The 12,199-nt window shown below is 37.9% G+C and overlaps 1 protein-coding gene across 2 annotated transcripts in view; it reads right to left on the reverse strand.

Moving 5' to 3' along the window:
• The window catches only part of HMCN1 (hemicentin 1), a 253,333-nt gene that overhangs the window by 137,645 nt on the left and 103,489 nt on the right, over positions 1–12,199 (reverse strand). For both annotated transcript variants that reach the window (XM_087930424.1, XM_026703203.2), the window contains exons 16-21: positions 11,253–11,447; positions 9,566–9,664; positions 8,317–8,444; positions 6,189–6,333; positions 1,897–2,009; positions 750–909 (exon numbers count right to left, since the gene is read on the reverse strand). In XM_087930424.1, the coding sequence (XP_087786550.1) occupies positions 750–909; positions 1,897–2,009; positions 6,189–6,333; positions 8,317–8,444; positions 9,566–9,664; positions 11,253–11,447 (840 nt within the window). The remainder of the gene's footprint in view (positions 1–749; positions 910–1,896; positions 2,010–6,188; positions 6,334–8,316; positions 8,445–9,565; positions 9,665–11,252; positions 11,448–12,199) is intronic.

Here is a 12,199-nt window from a genome sequence, read left to right on the forward strand (position 1 = left end):
GTATAGCAGAATAGTAGGGAAAGAGGCCCATGCCAGTGGTGGGATTCAAAGATTTTTTACCACCGGTTCAGTGGACATGGCTTGGTGGGTGCACTTTACATGCGTGCACGCGCCAAATGTGCACTTTGTGCAGGCACAGAGCTAGTCCAACTCACCTCCTGCAATCCTGTACTCTCCCTGTTGCTTTAGTAGCTGCCGCATGGCACTCTGCTGTGCCATGCAAAGCAGCTGCGCTTCAAAAGGTGAGTGTAGGAGCCCGGGTGTGCAGGTGGCCCAACAGCAAAGCGGCAGAGAGAACCGGTTTGGTCTCCGCTGCTCATCACCGTTACCACCACAGGCCCATATCCATTGCAGCTAAATCACATCAACTGGTTGAATGAACAGGAGGCAGAGTTATCATGAAATGGTTCTTGTGACATATTTTACCTCCAAATTAGCAGTTCTGTATAGAATAGGGATGCAGAATCTTTTTAGTCTGAGAGTCATACTTAGCTTTTGCCTGGCATAAATAACAAGTAATGAAGTAATAATTAGAAGGGGCTTAACTTACATTTAAATTTAACAATATAATTTGATTGCAAACTATAATACATTCTGCACTGCCTCATGTTAATTACAGTTGGTTGACAACTTCTACATGGTTCTGGGCACTTCTCTCCAAGTTTCAAAAGGTACTTGCAGACTTGAAATTTTAGACTGAGCCCCACTACTTCATTTTTAGAGAGGTTTACAGTTTCATTTTTATTTACCATAGACTGTCAACTGTACTTTCCGTGTGGCATAACCTGCTGCATTGGTTGCAGTGCAGATGTATTCCCCAGACTCTTCACCTCCCGGAGAAACTACATAAAGACTTCCATCAGATCCAGAAGAAAACATTAAACTACTGGGAGGAATCACTTCTCCTTTCTGTAAAAAGACAGTAAAATAAAGATGAACTTATTCATATGGAACATGAAGTAAAAAGAGCCTACAGAGTATGTTTAATAATGGTCTGTGTAACTCAGCATCTTCACAGCTGGCTTCAAAGTCATAGTGTCATTGCTGTTTTCTTTTAAAATTTACAGAGTTTGCTGTCATTATTGACTCAGTTTACATTAAGTGTTAGTTCCTTTGAGTATTGTCTTTTCCTCTTACATTGTTTTAAATCTATAGATTACAGGAAATACGACTTCAGCAACAGAGTGGTCAATGTCTGGAATACTCTACCTGACTCTGTGGTTTCTTCCCCAAACCCCAAAAACTTTAACCTTAGACTGTGTACTATTGATCTCACTCCTTTCCTAAGAGGTCTGTAAGGGGCGTGCATATGCGCACCAACGTGCCTACCGTCCCTGTCCTATTGTTTCTTTTTATTTTTCTTATATGTATCCATTTCATGTATTCATAAATACGTTTATACTTTTACCTATTATCTTATAATCGCTTGACAAAAATAAATAAAATAAAAAATAAAAAAAATAAAAAATACCTGCTAAACTACATTTAACAATTAGATAAGCTTAATCCGAAAGATTTTCTACTGTAACTATAATAACTTAAGCAGTGAGTAATGCCAGATAATGTGTAGGTCTATTTTGCATAGAAAGTACCTTCTTCTTCTCTTTCTCCCTCATGGCCAGTCAAATATAGACATAATATATATCTGAAAGCTACTTTAAATACATGACAGCTTGCACTGTTGTCCTAACTCGCAGCCTAAGTGGAGGCAGAAAACTTAATGAATGCTTACGATAGCATTCTTGAGCATTATGCCTTCTCAATGTGTTGGAACTATTAAATGGTGGCATATGCTGTCTAGACAAAGTGTAGACTATCAATATTTTAAGTACATAAATATAAATATACCTAACTCATTAAAGTTCCAAATTCAGTTGATCAAAACATTGCAATTACCTTGGACCATACTATGGATGGCCTAGGAGCACCACTGGCTTTGCAAGGTAACGTAACTGGAACATCTTCTATAGTACTAAAGATTTGTTGTCCGTGCTGAATTATGGGTGGAACTGAAAACACAAATATGCAAGTATTTTACCAACTATTTCTTATTACATGTTATGTGTGATGTTGCTGTTTATTATGAGGCATAAGCTATTAACACAGATATTCCATCATAGTTTTTAAGTTTCAGTCTAATTTAGATGTAATGGCAGGTATAGGCAATATAGGGTACACAGTTAACAATGTGATGAAAAATATTCCTTTGGTACCCATCAGATTCTCTGTCCCACTTGACTTTTTAAAAAGATTATTTTAATTAAAAATATTAAATAAGAAGCTGGCATGCTGCTAAGTAGAAACTTCTTGCACCATATTTTTATATCAATGCAAAATTGATTTCCACAGAGACAATGTGAGTAGATCTGATAGTTACCCTTCTGATAAAGGGTTTTTGTGAGTGGCTGTGTCCACTATGGCAATCATTTCACAGCCAAACATATCTCCCATGTGGCCACTTCATAAGTGTACTTGTAACACCTTCTCAAATATGTCCTCAGGCTCCAAAGATGGCCATTCCTGCATTATGCCTTATATTTAGATTAGGTAACAAGGAATGTCTTCCTTTGTCTTGCACACAAAACATAACACATTTATTGGTTTAGGTTTCCTGATTCCCTAAGCCAGGGGTCCCCAATCCGAGGACTGGCATTGGTCAGTGGCATGTGACCAGGCCACACAAATCAGTGAACCCCCATCCATGAGATGCAGGCAGCACACAAAACCACACCCACTCCAGTCTGTGGAAAACCCTCTCCTTGAAACTAGTCCCTGGTGCCCAAAAGGTTGGGGCCCATTGCCCTAAGCCATAACCAATAAAATGAACAAGCAGATGGTATTATGTTACAAAATTGGCATTCCTATACAACATCTGCATTCTTTGGACTTAATCCATGACTAGCTTCTCATGGATCTTGCCTATCTCCCACATGATTATTCTCTTTCATCTCTACATCTTGTGAAAACCCTCACACTTTCAAAGGAAAGTATCATGCCCAAAATAGATTTGGAAGATTCTGATGCTGAAAAACCTGCTTTAGGTACGTCAGACAAATGTTAGCCCCAGGAATTAGCAAACAATTGAGCACCTGAGAAGGCAACCTGGAATCATTCAGAGTAGCTTGCTGGTGGTGGAACAAGGAGGGTCCAAATACAATCATTCAGTGCCTGCATGTACCACACAGACACAAACCGCAAAACAGAAGTGTTCCACACACCTCCTTATCAGGCAAGAGAGGCACCAATCTTAAGTGAACCCCGTCCCCAGTAGTAGTCTATATCAAGGCTCCTAGTAACCAGTAACCAGACTCTTTGCATTCAAGCTTTGAAATCTAAGTATTCAGAAATTCTGTCACTTTGACCTTCATTGACCAACATTCCTGTGAAGACCCTGAGCCTTCACCAGGCTTCTTATTTACTGATCTGGACTTATTGCAAGCAAACTCTTTTCTTGCAAAGTGTGTATACAACTGTGCACATGCTGGTGCTGCTGATCACTGCTTATAACTCAATGCAATATGCAGTAAACTTCTGAAAGCTCATTAATATCACTCAATCCAGAGGGTCATAAAGAACATGAAGGTTGTAGGGAGAACAAAGGACAAATAAAGACTAGACTGGGAATGAGTGTGGGAGCGTTGCAACTCTACCATCAATCATCAACAATCATTGTTGATCATCAACCCATCGTCAACAAATCATCAACAATTTGAATTGGGATTTGTAATCTTCAAAGGAGGCTTTAAATTAGAAGCACCAAAATGTGTGTATGTGTAATAAAATACTAATAAGTATAATAATAAATAAATAAAATAAAATCTTCAATAAGACTTATAGCATGAATTCTTTATAGATATGATTTTCATATCTATACAAATGTATTCACAATTGTAAGATTTCTGTGGCAAGTTTTCTCATGAAGAAGCATGACATACATAACTTCCAAAGCATGACAAGTATTTGAGGAAAAATACAAACATCTAGAGTGTTTCCAAATGGCTATGTTAATCAGTTCACTGTGCTGACACCAAAACCATTTCAGATCAGTCTATCTTGATATGTTCCCAGCCTTCCCTTGTCTGATTCCCTGCTGAATAAAAGTCTGCTTTTCCCTTGAGCACTGTAAGATCACCAACATTGTTCTAACACTGAGAACTTTTGCAAAAAATTTATGCAATCCGAGAGGACCATCTGTCTCTCATTGAAAGGTTCTTGTCTTCTCTTCCCAGGGACCTGCATTCAGCTTCAGCCTTACCTTTACATCTGAAACCAAGTGATACAGCATTTGAAACTAATCTTCTCTTCATCTTCCATTAGATGTTTAGCATCTTTCTGGTTCATAAAGTTGCCCTAGGCTGGTTTGTACATGTATTATTTCATCCTCGCCACACTATTCAGATGGTTTTTTTTGTGGACACCTTGTGCCATTGATATCATTAAGCTTATAACTACCAGAAATCCTTTTCTTTGCATGTTTGCCCCATATGATTTGCATACAAGCATCAAAAAGAATTCTACATGCAGATTTATTTATATACTACCTTAATCATCAGCCTACTGTATGTTTACAGCAATCTTCCTTCACCATTGATCTACATACAAAATATGTATACTAGTTGTTTCTTTAAGCCACACACCCCATTCACTGGCTTCTTTTTAATCCTCTATCAAACCTTTTAAACCGCATTTGGAGAATTCTTTCATTTGCCTCTGTTTTATTAAAAAAGAAATATGTCTGCAGAAACCATTATTATTTCAAAACATTCATACAGAGAGACCTATTTCTGGATGGGATTTTATTCACATGTTCTGTTTATCCAGATGATCAGAACATCTTACATACTGGGTGAGACATAGATGTCTTCTTCCATTTTGAAGCAATTCATGCTTTGAAGCAATTTCAATGGGAAAAATCAAAATTGGGTTCAGAAGACCTTTTCTGGATACAAAGAACTTTTCTTTTACATAGCTGTTTAGCACATTCTGCATGCATTAGAACACATACACATCTCATCTGCCTTTCATGAGCAGCTGGAACCAATTTATTACCTTCAACATTCCAACAAAACTCCTTAGCTATGCTTACCCTATGAAATAAGAAATTTACGTAATATATGTTGTGTTGTATCTATTTGTAATTGAAAACACAAGACGTATTGAAGATTTTATTTCTTTACTTCACAAACTACCCTTTACTGATCAGATTAAATCGTTTTTATAGTCAAAGACCAGCAGAACACTACTTATTATGATGATGAATATGAGAAAAAGACATGATCATAGACTGTAGTTCTCATGAATGATGTTTAATGTTCAGGGGTGGGCTTCAAACATTTTAGCAATGGGTTCTCTGCCCAGTTGCTAGGTGGGTGTGGCCATAGTGAGATTGGCCTGGTCAGGCTCCTGCACTATGGGGGGGGGGGTATTTTTTTCTTCCCCAGGTTCTGGAGGCTTTCCTTGAGCCTCTGGGAGGGCAAAAACTGTCTCCCCAGGCTCCTGAGGCTCTCTGGAGTCCAGGAACAGATCCATTTCCAGCCCATTTTTCACCCTCCCTGAGCCTCCACGCGTGCCCTGCACTTACCTGCATACAAACAGGCCGTGTGGGGACTCCTGGGAGGGGAGGGGTGGGTGGGGCCAGCCAGGAATGGAATTTGGGGGTTCCCTGAACTGCACAGATTCTTAGCTAGGGGCTCTCCTGAACCCCTGGGAACTCCCAGCAGCCTAGCCCTGTTAATGTATTTCTTTTGCTCTTTGAGGGCAAAAGAATAAAGTGGAAAGATAGCAAACAGGGAACCAGCTGAAGGAGACAAAATTGCAGAATGCAGGAGCGGAAATTTTGCTTTCCATTTCAACTGATTGTTTATCTCTTTTGTTATCTTATGAACTCTGTAGGAAGCATCAAGAAGAGGATGGTTTGAGTAAAAACACGCACTTCAATGCACTGCATGATGGCAATTCCATTCTTTTCTGCGTTCACTTGAAAGCAATCTCTCAAGAATTAAACTAGCAGGATACTGGGAACTGGCAGATGATGGGAACAGGCCATTGCTCGGTCATCTGAACTGATCATTTGCAGAGTTTTTAAACTTAGTGTGCGATTTCAGTGATAATCTACCAATCATCATGGGATGAATACTGGTGAATTCTTAACACTGAAAAGTAATGAAAACACTAAATGATTCACTCACCAAAAACATTGACAGTGGTTGTTTTGTTGTCTGTCCCAGCAACATTGCTGGCCATGCAAGTGTAGCCTCCAGCATCCTGTAGTCGAACCCTTTCAAGGTGAAGACTTCCATCACTCCGGAGGCTGATATAGGGAGTCTGAACCACCTGGAGTTGAAATGGGGAAGGCAGATAAGACCATTCTTCATTTAGTCTGGTCATTTACACCAGGAATATTCTGAGTTTTTTAAAAAATTAACCAATGTTTTCCAGCAAGGCAACTTAAATGAGAGCATTCTTGCAGATTTTGATTTTGCTTGGGTATTTTTTGCCATTTTTAAAGACAAAGAAGCCCATATGACTACCTCTTTCTTGCATCTAGACCTATTTTGCATCATTTAGGTACAGGAACATCCAGAGTTCATGAAGTGCTTTTTACTTCAGAGTTCCTCTTTCTCCTTTAAATTAAAGACATGAGGGCTTGGGAAAGTGAAGGAAGCAATACCTGGCTTCAAATCATATGCAAAGCTTGATTTTTTTCAAAGCGAATATAGCAAAAATTCTACGCTTTTCATGGCTTCCATAATAGAATACAAAAGGACATCAAAACAGTGATTCAATCTAAGGGCTACTTATGGAATTATCTCCCTTTGAAGTCTGTAGACTTTCCTGGAGCATATGGTTCAGATTTTCTTGTTTCTGGTTATAGCAGAGTTTCACTGAATTAATTATCAGTACATATTTAAAATGAGTTTTCCTCTCTTTGTCAGGGCAATTGGAATGTGTAGCTTCTTTTCTCCACAACTTTCCATTCTTTATGCTATAAATTATATACATAACTACGCTTTGCAATGTTCGTGCATTGTAATAAAACCTCTGGTTATCTGCACAAGCCTATAACAAACCATTCTATCGGAGATAAAATTAAGTTATATTTTGACACAAATCTATCTACACAAATGACTCTCCTGAAAGGAAAACATGATTATTGTGTACAGATTAAGTCAAACTACCTCTATATGAAATTTAACATTGATCAGAAATCCCCCATTACAACTGCAGCTGAAAGGAAGCTTAATGAAACAATATATTTCTGTTTATCTTTACCTCCAACTGGTGAAGTTACTCACTTGGAGACAAATTTAAACCAAAGCCTAGTTCAGTTATTTATAATGTCTTCACTGCAGCATTAAAAAACAATGATACAGAGAGAGAGAGGTATGGTAAAGGTAAAAGTTTCCCCTGTTCAGTTGTGTCTGCCTCTAGGGAGCAGTGCTCATTTCTGTTACTTAGCCAAGGGAGTCAGTGTTGTCAGAAGATGCTTACGCAGTCATGTGGTTAGCATGGCATCACACTGCAGCACAGAGTGTGCTGTGAAACACAAAACGTTGTTACCTTCCCACTGAAGTGGGACCTATTTATCTACTTGCATTTTCATGCTTTTGAATTGCTAAGTGATCAGGAGCTGGGAGAAGAACGGGAGGTTGCCCCATCATGCCGTGCTTGGGTCTCAAACTGGAGGTGTCAGCTTTCCAGCTGACAAGCTCAACTTCTTAACTGCTGAGTCATTACACCTCCATATATAAATGAGAAATCACAACTCCTTCTCCTGAAACAGAATTTTGTACAATTCAAATGAAATAATTTCCAGATGGAGTTAATTTATGGGTGTCAAATAGCAAATTAGCAAACACAAAAATGCAGGTATCACATTACAATTACAGGAAACCAATGGATCTCATGATCATTTATTATATAAGATTTTTCCAAATTTGCAATTGAGGAGTCCCTTAAGACTTATTACTTTCCTGCTTCCCAAGACATCTGCCCTTGCCAAATGTACTTGGACAAATATCTAGTGCTTAGCCTAAACTGACTTTCCCAAGTCACCTAGCATAACTTACAGTATTGGACCAAGACTGTTTTCTGACTCAGTGAAGTCACCTAGCAGGTAATTTCACTGAGTCAGAAAACAGTCTTGGTGCAATACTATAAGTTATGCTCCATCTGCATACGAAACAAAATGAAATGAAATGCTGTAAATCATAAGACTTCATGTTTCTGGTACTGTTTCACCATCAGGCAGTGGTGGTATTTAAACTTAAGTAAGTTTAAGTAGAAAACTTTAAAGGATATTCAAAATTATCTTACCACCATGCTACTTTTAATCCATTTTCGCTCTGGGATTGGGTTCCCTGCCAGCAGTACACATGACAGAGTCAGTTGCTGTCCTTCAATGACATTAGCTGTTGCAGGACTCATTGCAATTAGAGGTGCAACTATATCAAAGAGAAACAGGAAAAGAAAAAAAATTATAATACAAGGATGGTTTATGTTCCTATAAAACCGCACAAAAAAATCCATCTTCTCAAGGAACTTAAGAAAAATCCTAGACTGCGAAACTTTTCTCAAAAGTGGTTTACTTTAACCTTGAATTATAAATAAATCTACTGAACCACTGATTATGTTCATACTGTATGGAGACCATGAATCCCAGAATAATCTGTTATCTATTACAGCGCGCTACTTCCATTTTTAATTTGGGTTGTTTATTATGATTGGTCACACAGTCAGCCAGATGTTTTGATTGGATTTGGCATTTACCCATCTATCAAGTCCTTCCCAAGGATCTGGTTCATTATTATTAAATCCACACAACGTGAAATTACAGCTGCCAGTTCTTCAGCTGATGTTGGCCTTCATAGACATTGAATTCTTCCCGAGAACCTAGATATTGTAATGTATTAGCACAGTGCATGTGCAGATCCAAACAGAGTAGAAAGATGGAAATGTTGCCAATGTACAGATTTTCTAAGTACAGTCCAAGACTTTTGGTATGGCACCCAGTGTACTGATAAGTGCTGAGACCACAATGACTGATTTATGCCATAATCTTTCAATTTTGATTTTCATAATTTGATACTTTATCATTTTCTCCAATGCTTTAGTTTTCAATTCTATTATATCTAGGTATTGCCACATCAATTATCCACACTTCCTTCTTTTCAACTACACACTTTATTATTTTTGATAAAATTATTAACCAACTTTTCATACAGGAAGGAAGGGAGGGAGGAAGGAAGGAAGGAAGGAAGGGCAATTGCTCTGTATTCATGAAAAGGTTACAAGTTCATATACGTTATATTTAAAATTAAATATATAAGTATTCCAATGCTCAGCAAAAAGAAATCTAATGTGGATTTATTTATTATTTATTTGTTCAATTATTGCTCTGATTTGTCAAAGAAATAAAATTCTGTTTGGATTTAACATAAATGTGATTTTAAACATAATATCACAGCGTGCTGTTGTTTCACACACTATAAGCTCTAAAGCCAGTGGAGAACACTTTATTTCTATGCTAAATATTGTCAAAAATCTCATATTATCAATTTATTACCAAGTCCCGTCACAGTAACTGTAGCTGGGCTTGAGATAATCTTTCCAAACTGGTTTTCAGCTTCACAGACATATGTTCCTTCATCGTTAACCCATAAATCTAAAATTGTATCGAAGTTTTAAAAGGAAAAAAAACAAGCAATAAGCATTTTGTATTAAAACATTATCCTTAAAAAAATAGATCTGCAAATATACATTCCCTTTGAATATTATTTTTCCAGCTATGTTAAGCTAAACCTAAACATAGGTCACATCATTTTTAACAGCCTGAAAGCAATTACAAAGTTGTTCCAGAGTTGTGTCCTAGTTGCTGGGCTATGAAGATGTGGCTTTAACCATCTACTAAGGACAAGCCCTTGCATTATTAGTTGATTGTCAGGCAGATGCTAAGTCAGGCTGTGGCTGATTTAACGTGTTTCATTCTTAAAGTAGCTTTTTTCCTGCTAATTCAGCAGGTGACTTCCAGTGGAGAATTCTGAGGAGAAGTCTTTGGAGATTAGCAATTTGCTAAGTTCCAATTGTTTAGTGCAAATCTATTTCTAGCTGGAAGATTTTACATCTCCATGGCCATTTTTGCTGTTGCTGCTACAATTGGAACAACAGTCTGTTGTTGTTTTTCATGTATTGGAAGGGTTTCGACATAAGAATATCTGTCTTATGAACATCAATCACAGGAGATCAACTTGCCTATCAATAAGCACAACTAAAAAGGCAGATTTTAATAGCAATAGCACTTAGACTGATATACCGCTTCATAGTCCTTTACAGCACTCTCTAAATGGTTTACAAAGTCAGCATATTGCCCCTAACAATCTGGGTTCCTCATTTTACCGACCATAGAAGGATGGAAGGCTGAGTCAACCTTGAACTGGCCTGAACTGAACTCCTGGCTATGGGCAGAGTTAACCCTCAATACTACCTTTTAACCACTGTGCGGTGCCATCACAGCTTCTTAATCTTTTCCCCCTTTTTGAATAAAAAGAGAACATAGACAGATGTAGACAAACTATCTTTATCATTTTTGGCCCAGATTTCAGAGTAAGTCAAGGTGAATTCAAGGAAGTTTAGTTTGGGAATATATGCATATTGAAATGAGGCTTGTGCAATTTCCTGACCTCAGAGATTTAGCAGGTAATTCTATGTGGAAGTATAAAATATTCTTCCTCTCTCCACCTGATTAACACAAACTGAATCGTTCTATTATTCCACCAGTTGTATTTCTTGAGATTTAAATGGCCCCTCAATAGAGAAGCAGCACAGATATGGACATATCTAGTCTAAAGTAAATGCTATATATTTAGTAGCACCATAGGATAAACAGCAAGAATAAGAAGGAACAGGCTCAAGCAGTATTCACAAGAAGACTAATTTCAATTGGAGGGAGAGGAATCATGGGACTCCACCCTATCCCAGGGGAGCCATTGATGATTTAGTTTTTCCTCAGTAATTAGTACTTGATTGAAGGGAAAAGGCTAGGTATGGATTCGACCAATTACTGCCCTGCATCTGCACCATATTGTAGGCAGCAACAGTAACTAGCAGAGGTAGGCTTTGGAGGGAGTGCTTTCCACACCAATAAGCTTTCCTCTACACTCAGGGATGGGAGGAAAGTACACTATCACAGATGTCTGAATGAGCCCACAAATAGTCTTATGCATTTCTTAATACCTAAGATGGTGTCTACATACTGTGAATGGAAAGAGCTCCTGTTCTGAGTTGACTGACAGAGCTAACTGCAAAATGTCTTGAGAAAAGTGGGGTGCCGTCCAACCGCTGCCACTTCATCTTCGGTTCTGGATAACCCTGAACATAGCAAGCCAATGTTATGTTTGAACCAATATCCATAGATACATCACTAGGTTCTTGTGTGAAAACTGGAGGAGCTATAAAAGGAATACAGAGGAAGACAAAAATCGTAGAATTGTCAATACAATTTTAATGTATTTTTAATTAAAATCAGATAACGGAACCAAATCTTCAAGACTGACTCAGAGCCCATTCATATAAATTATTTGCCTTTGTCTAGATTTATTGGCACAATATTACCATGTTCTCGTGATATGATAGATTGTTTGTCTGTAGCTGATTACTTCTAACTTAATTTGAGGGCTGGCTAAAATGCTTTGAGAATAGATCTGCAGCATTACTGCTAGAGTTGTGAGATGGGTAGTTTCCCATTTGCATGAACTCTGGCCTCATCCTATCTCTCCACCATTACCCCTGACCGTGTTGAAGATACTATTGGTTCCAGAATTATTCTGAAGGAACATTTGAGAATTCATTGCACTTTCAAACATGCTGATAAACAATGTGTACTCCTCCAATATACACTGCATTTGGAGAAAGTGGGGTACCATACAGACATACATGTTGTATGGTCATACACATTGTTTCTGAACATTATCTGCTTTACTTTGTAGAATGCACTTCCTTTCTCAAAGATGACCATGTAAGTTAGCAAATCCTCTGAAGCAGCACAGAAGGATGCAAGAAAACCAGAAATCATTCCCTCCCAGCAGTGGGGAATCACTTTCCATCTACACAAAGTAAATTAATATAATATCAAATAATATTAATACAATAATTAGTAATATCTAATAATATAAAATTGATACCAAGGACTATCAATTAATAT

Source organism: Pseudonaja textilis, chromosome 3, assembly GCF_049901715.1.
Source record: "Pseudonaja textilis isolate UNSWEBS1 chromosome 3, rPseTex1.2, whole genome shotgun sequence".
NCBI lineage: Eukaryota > Metazoa > Chordata > Lepidosauria > Squamata > Elapidae > Pseudonaja > Pseudonaja textilis.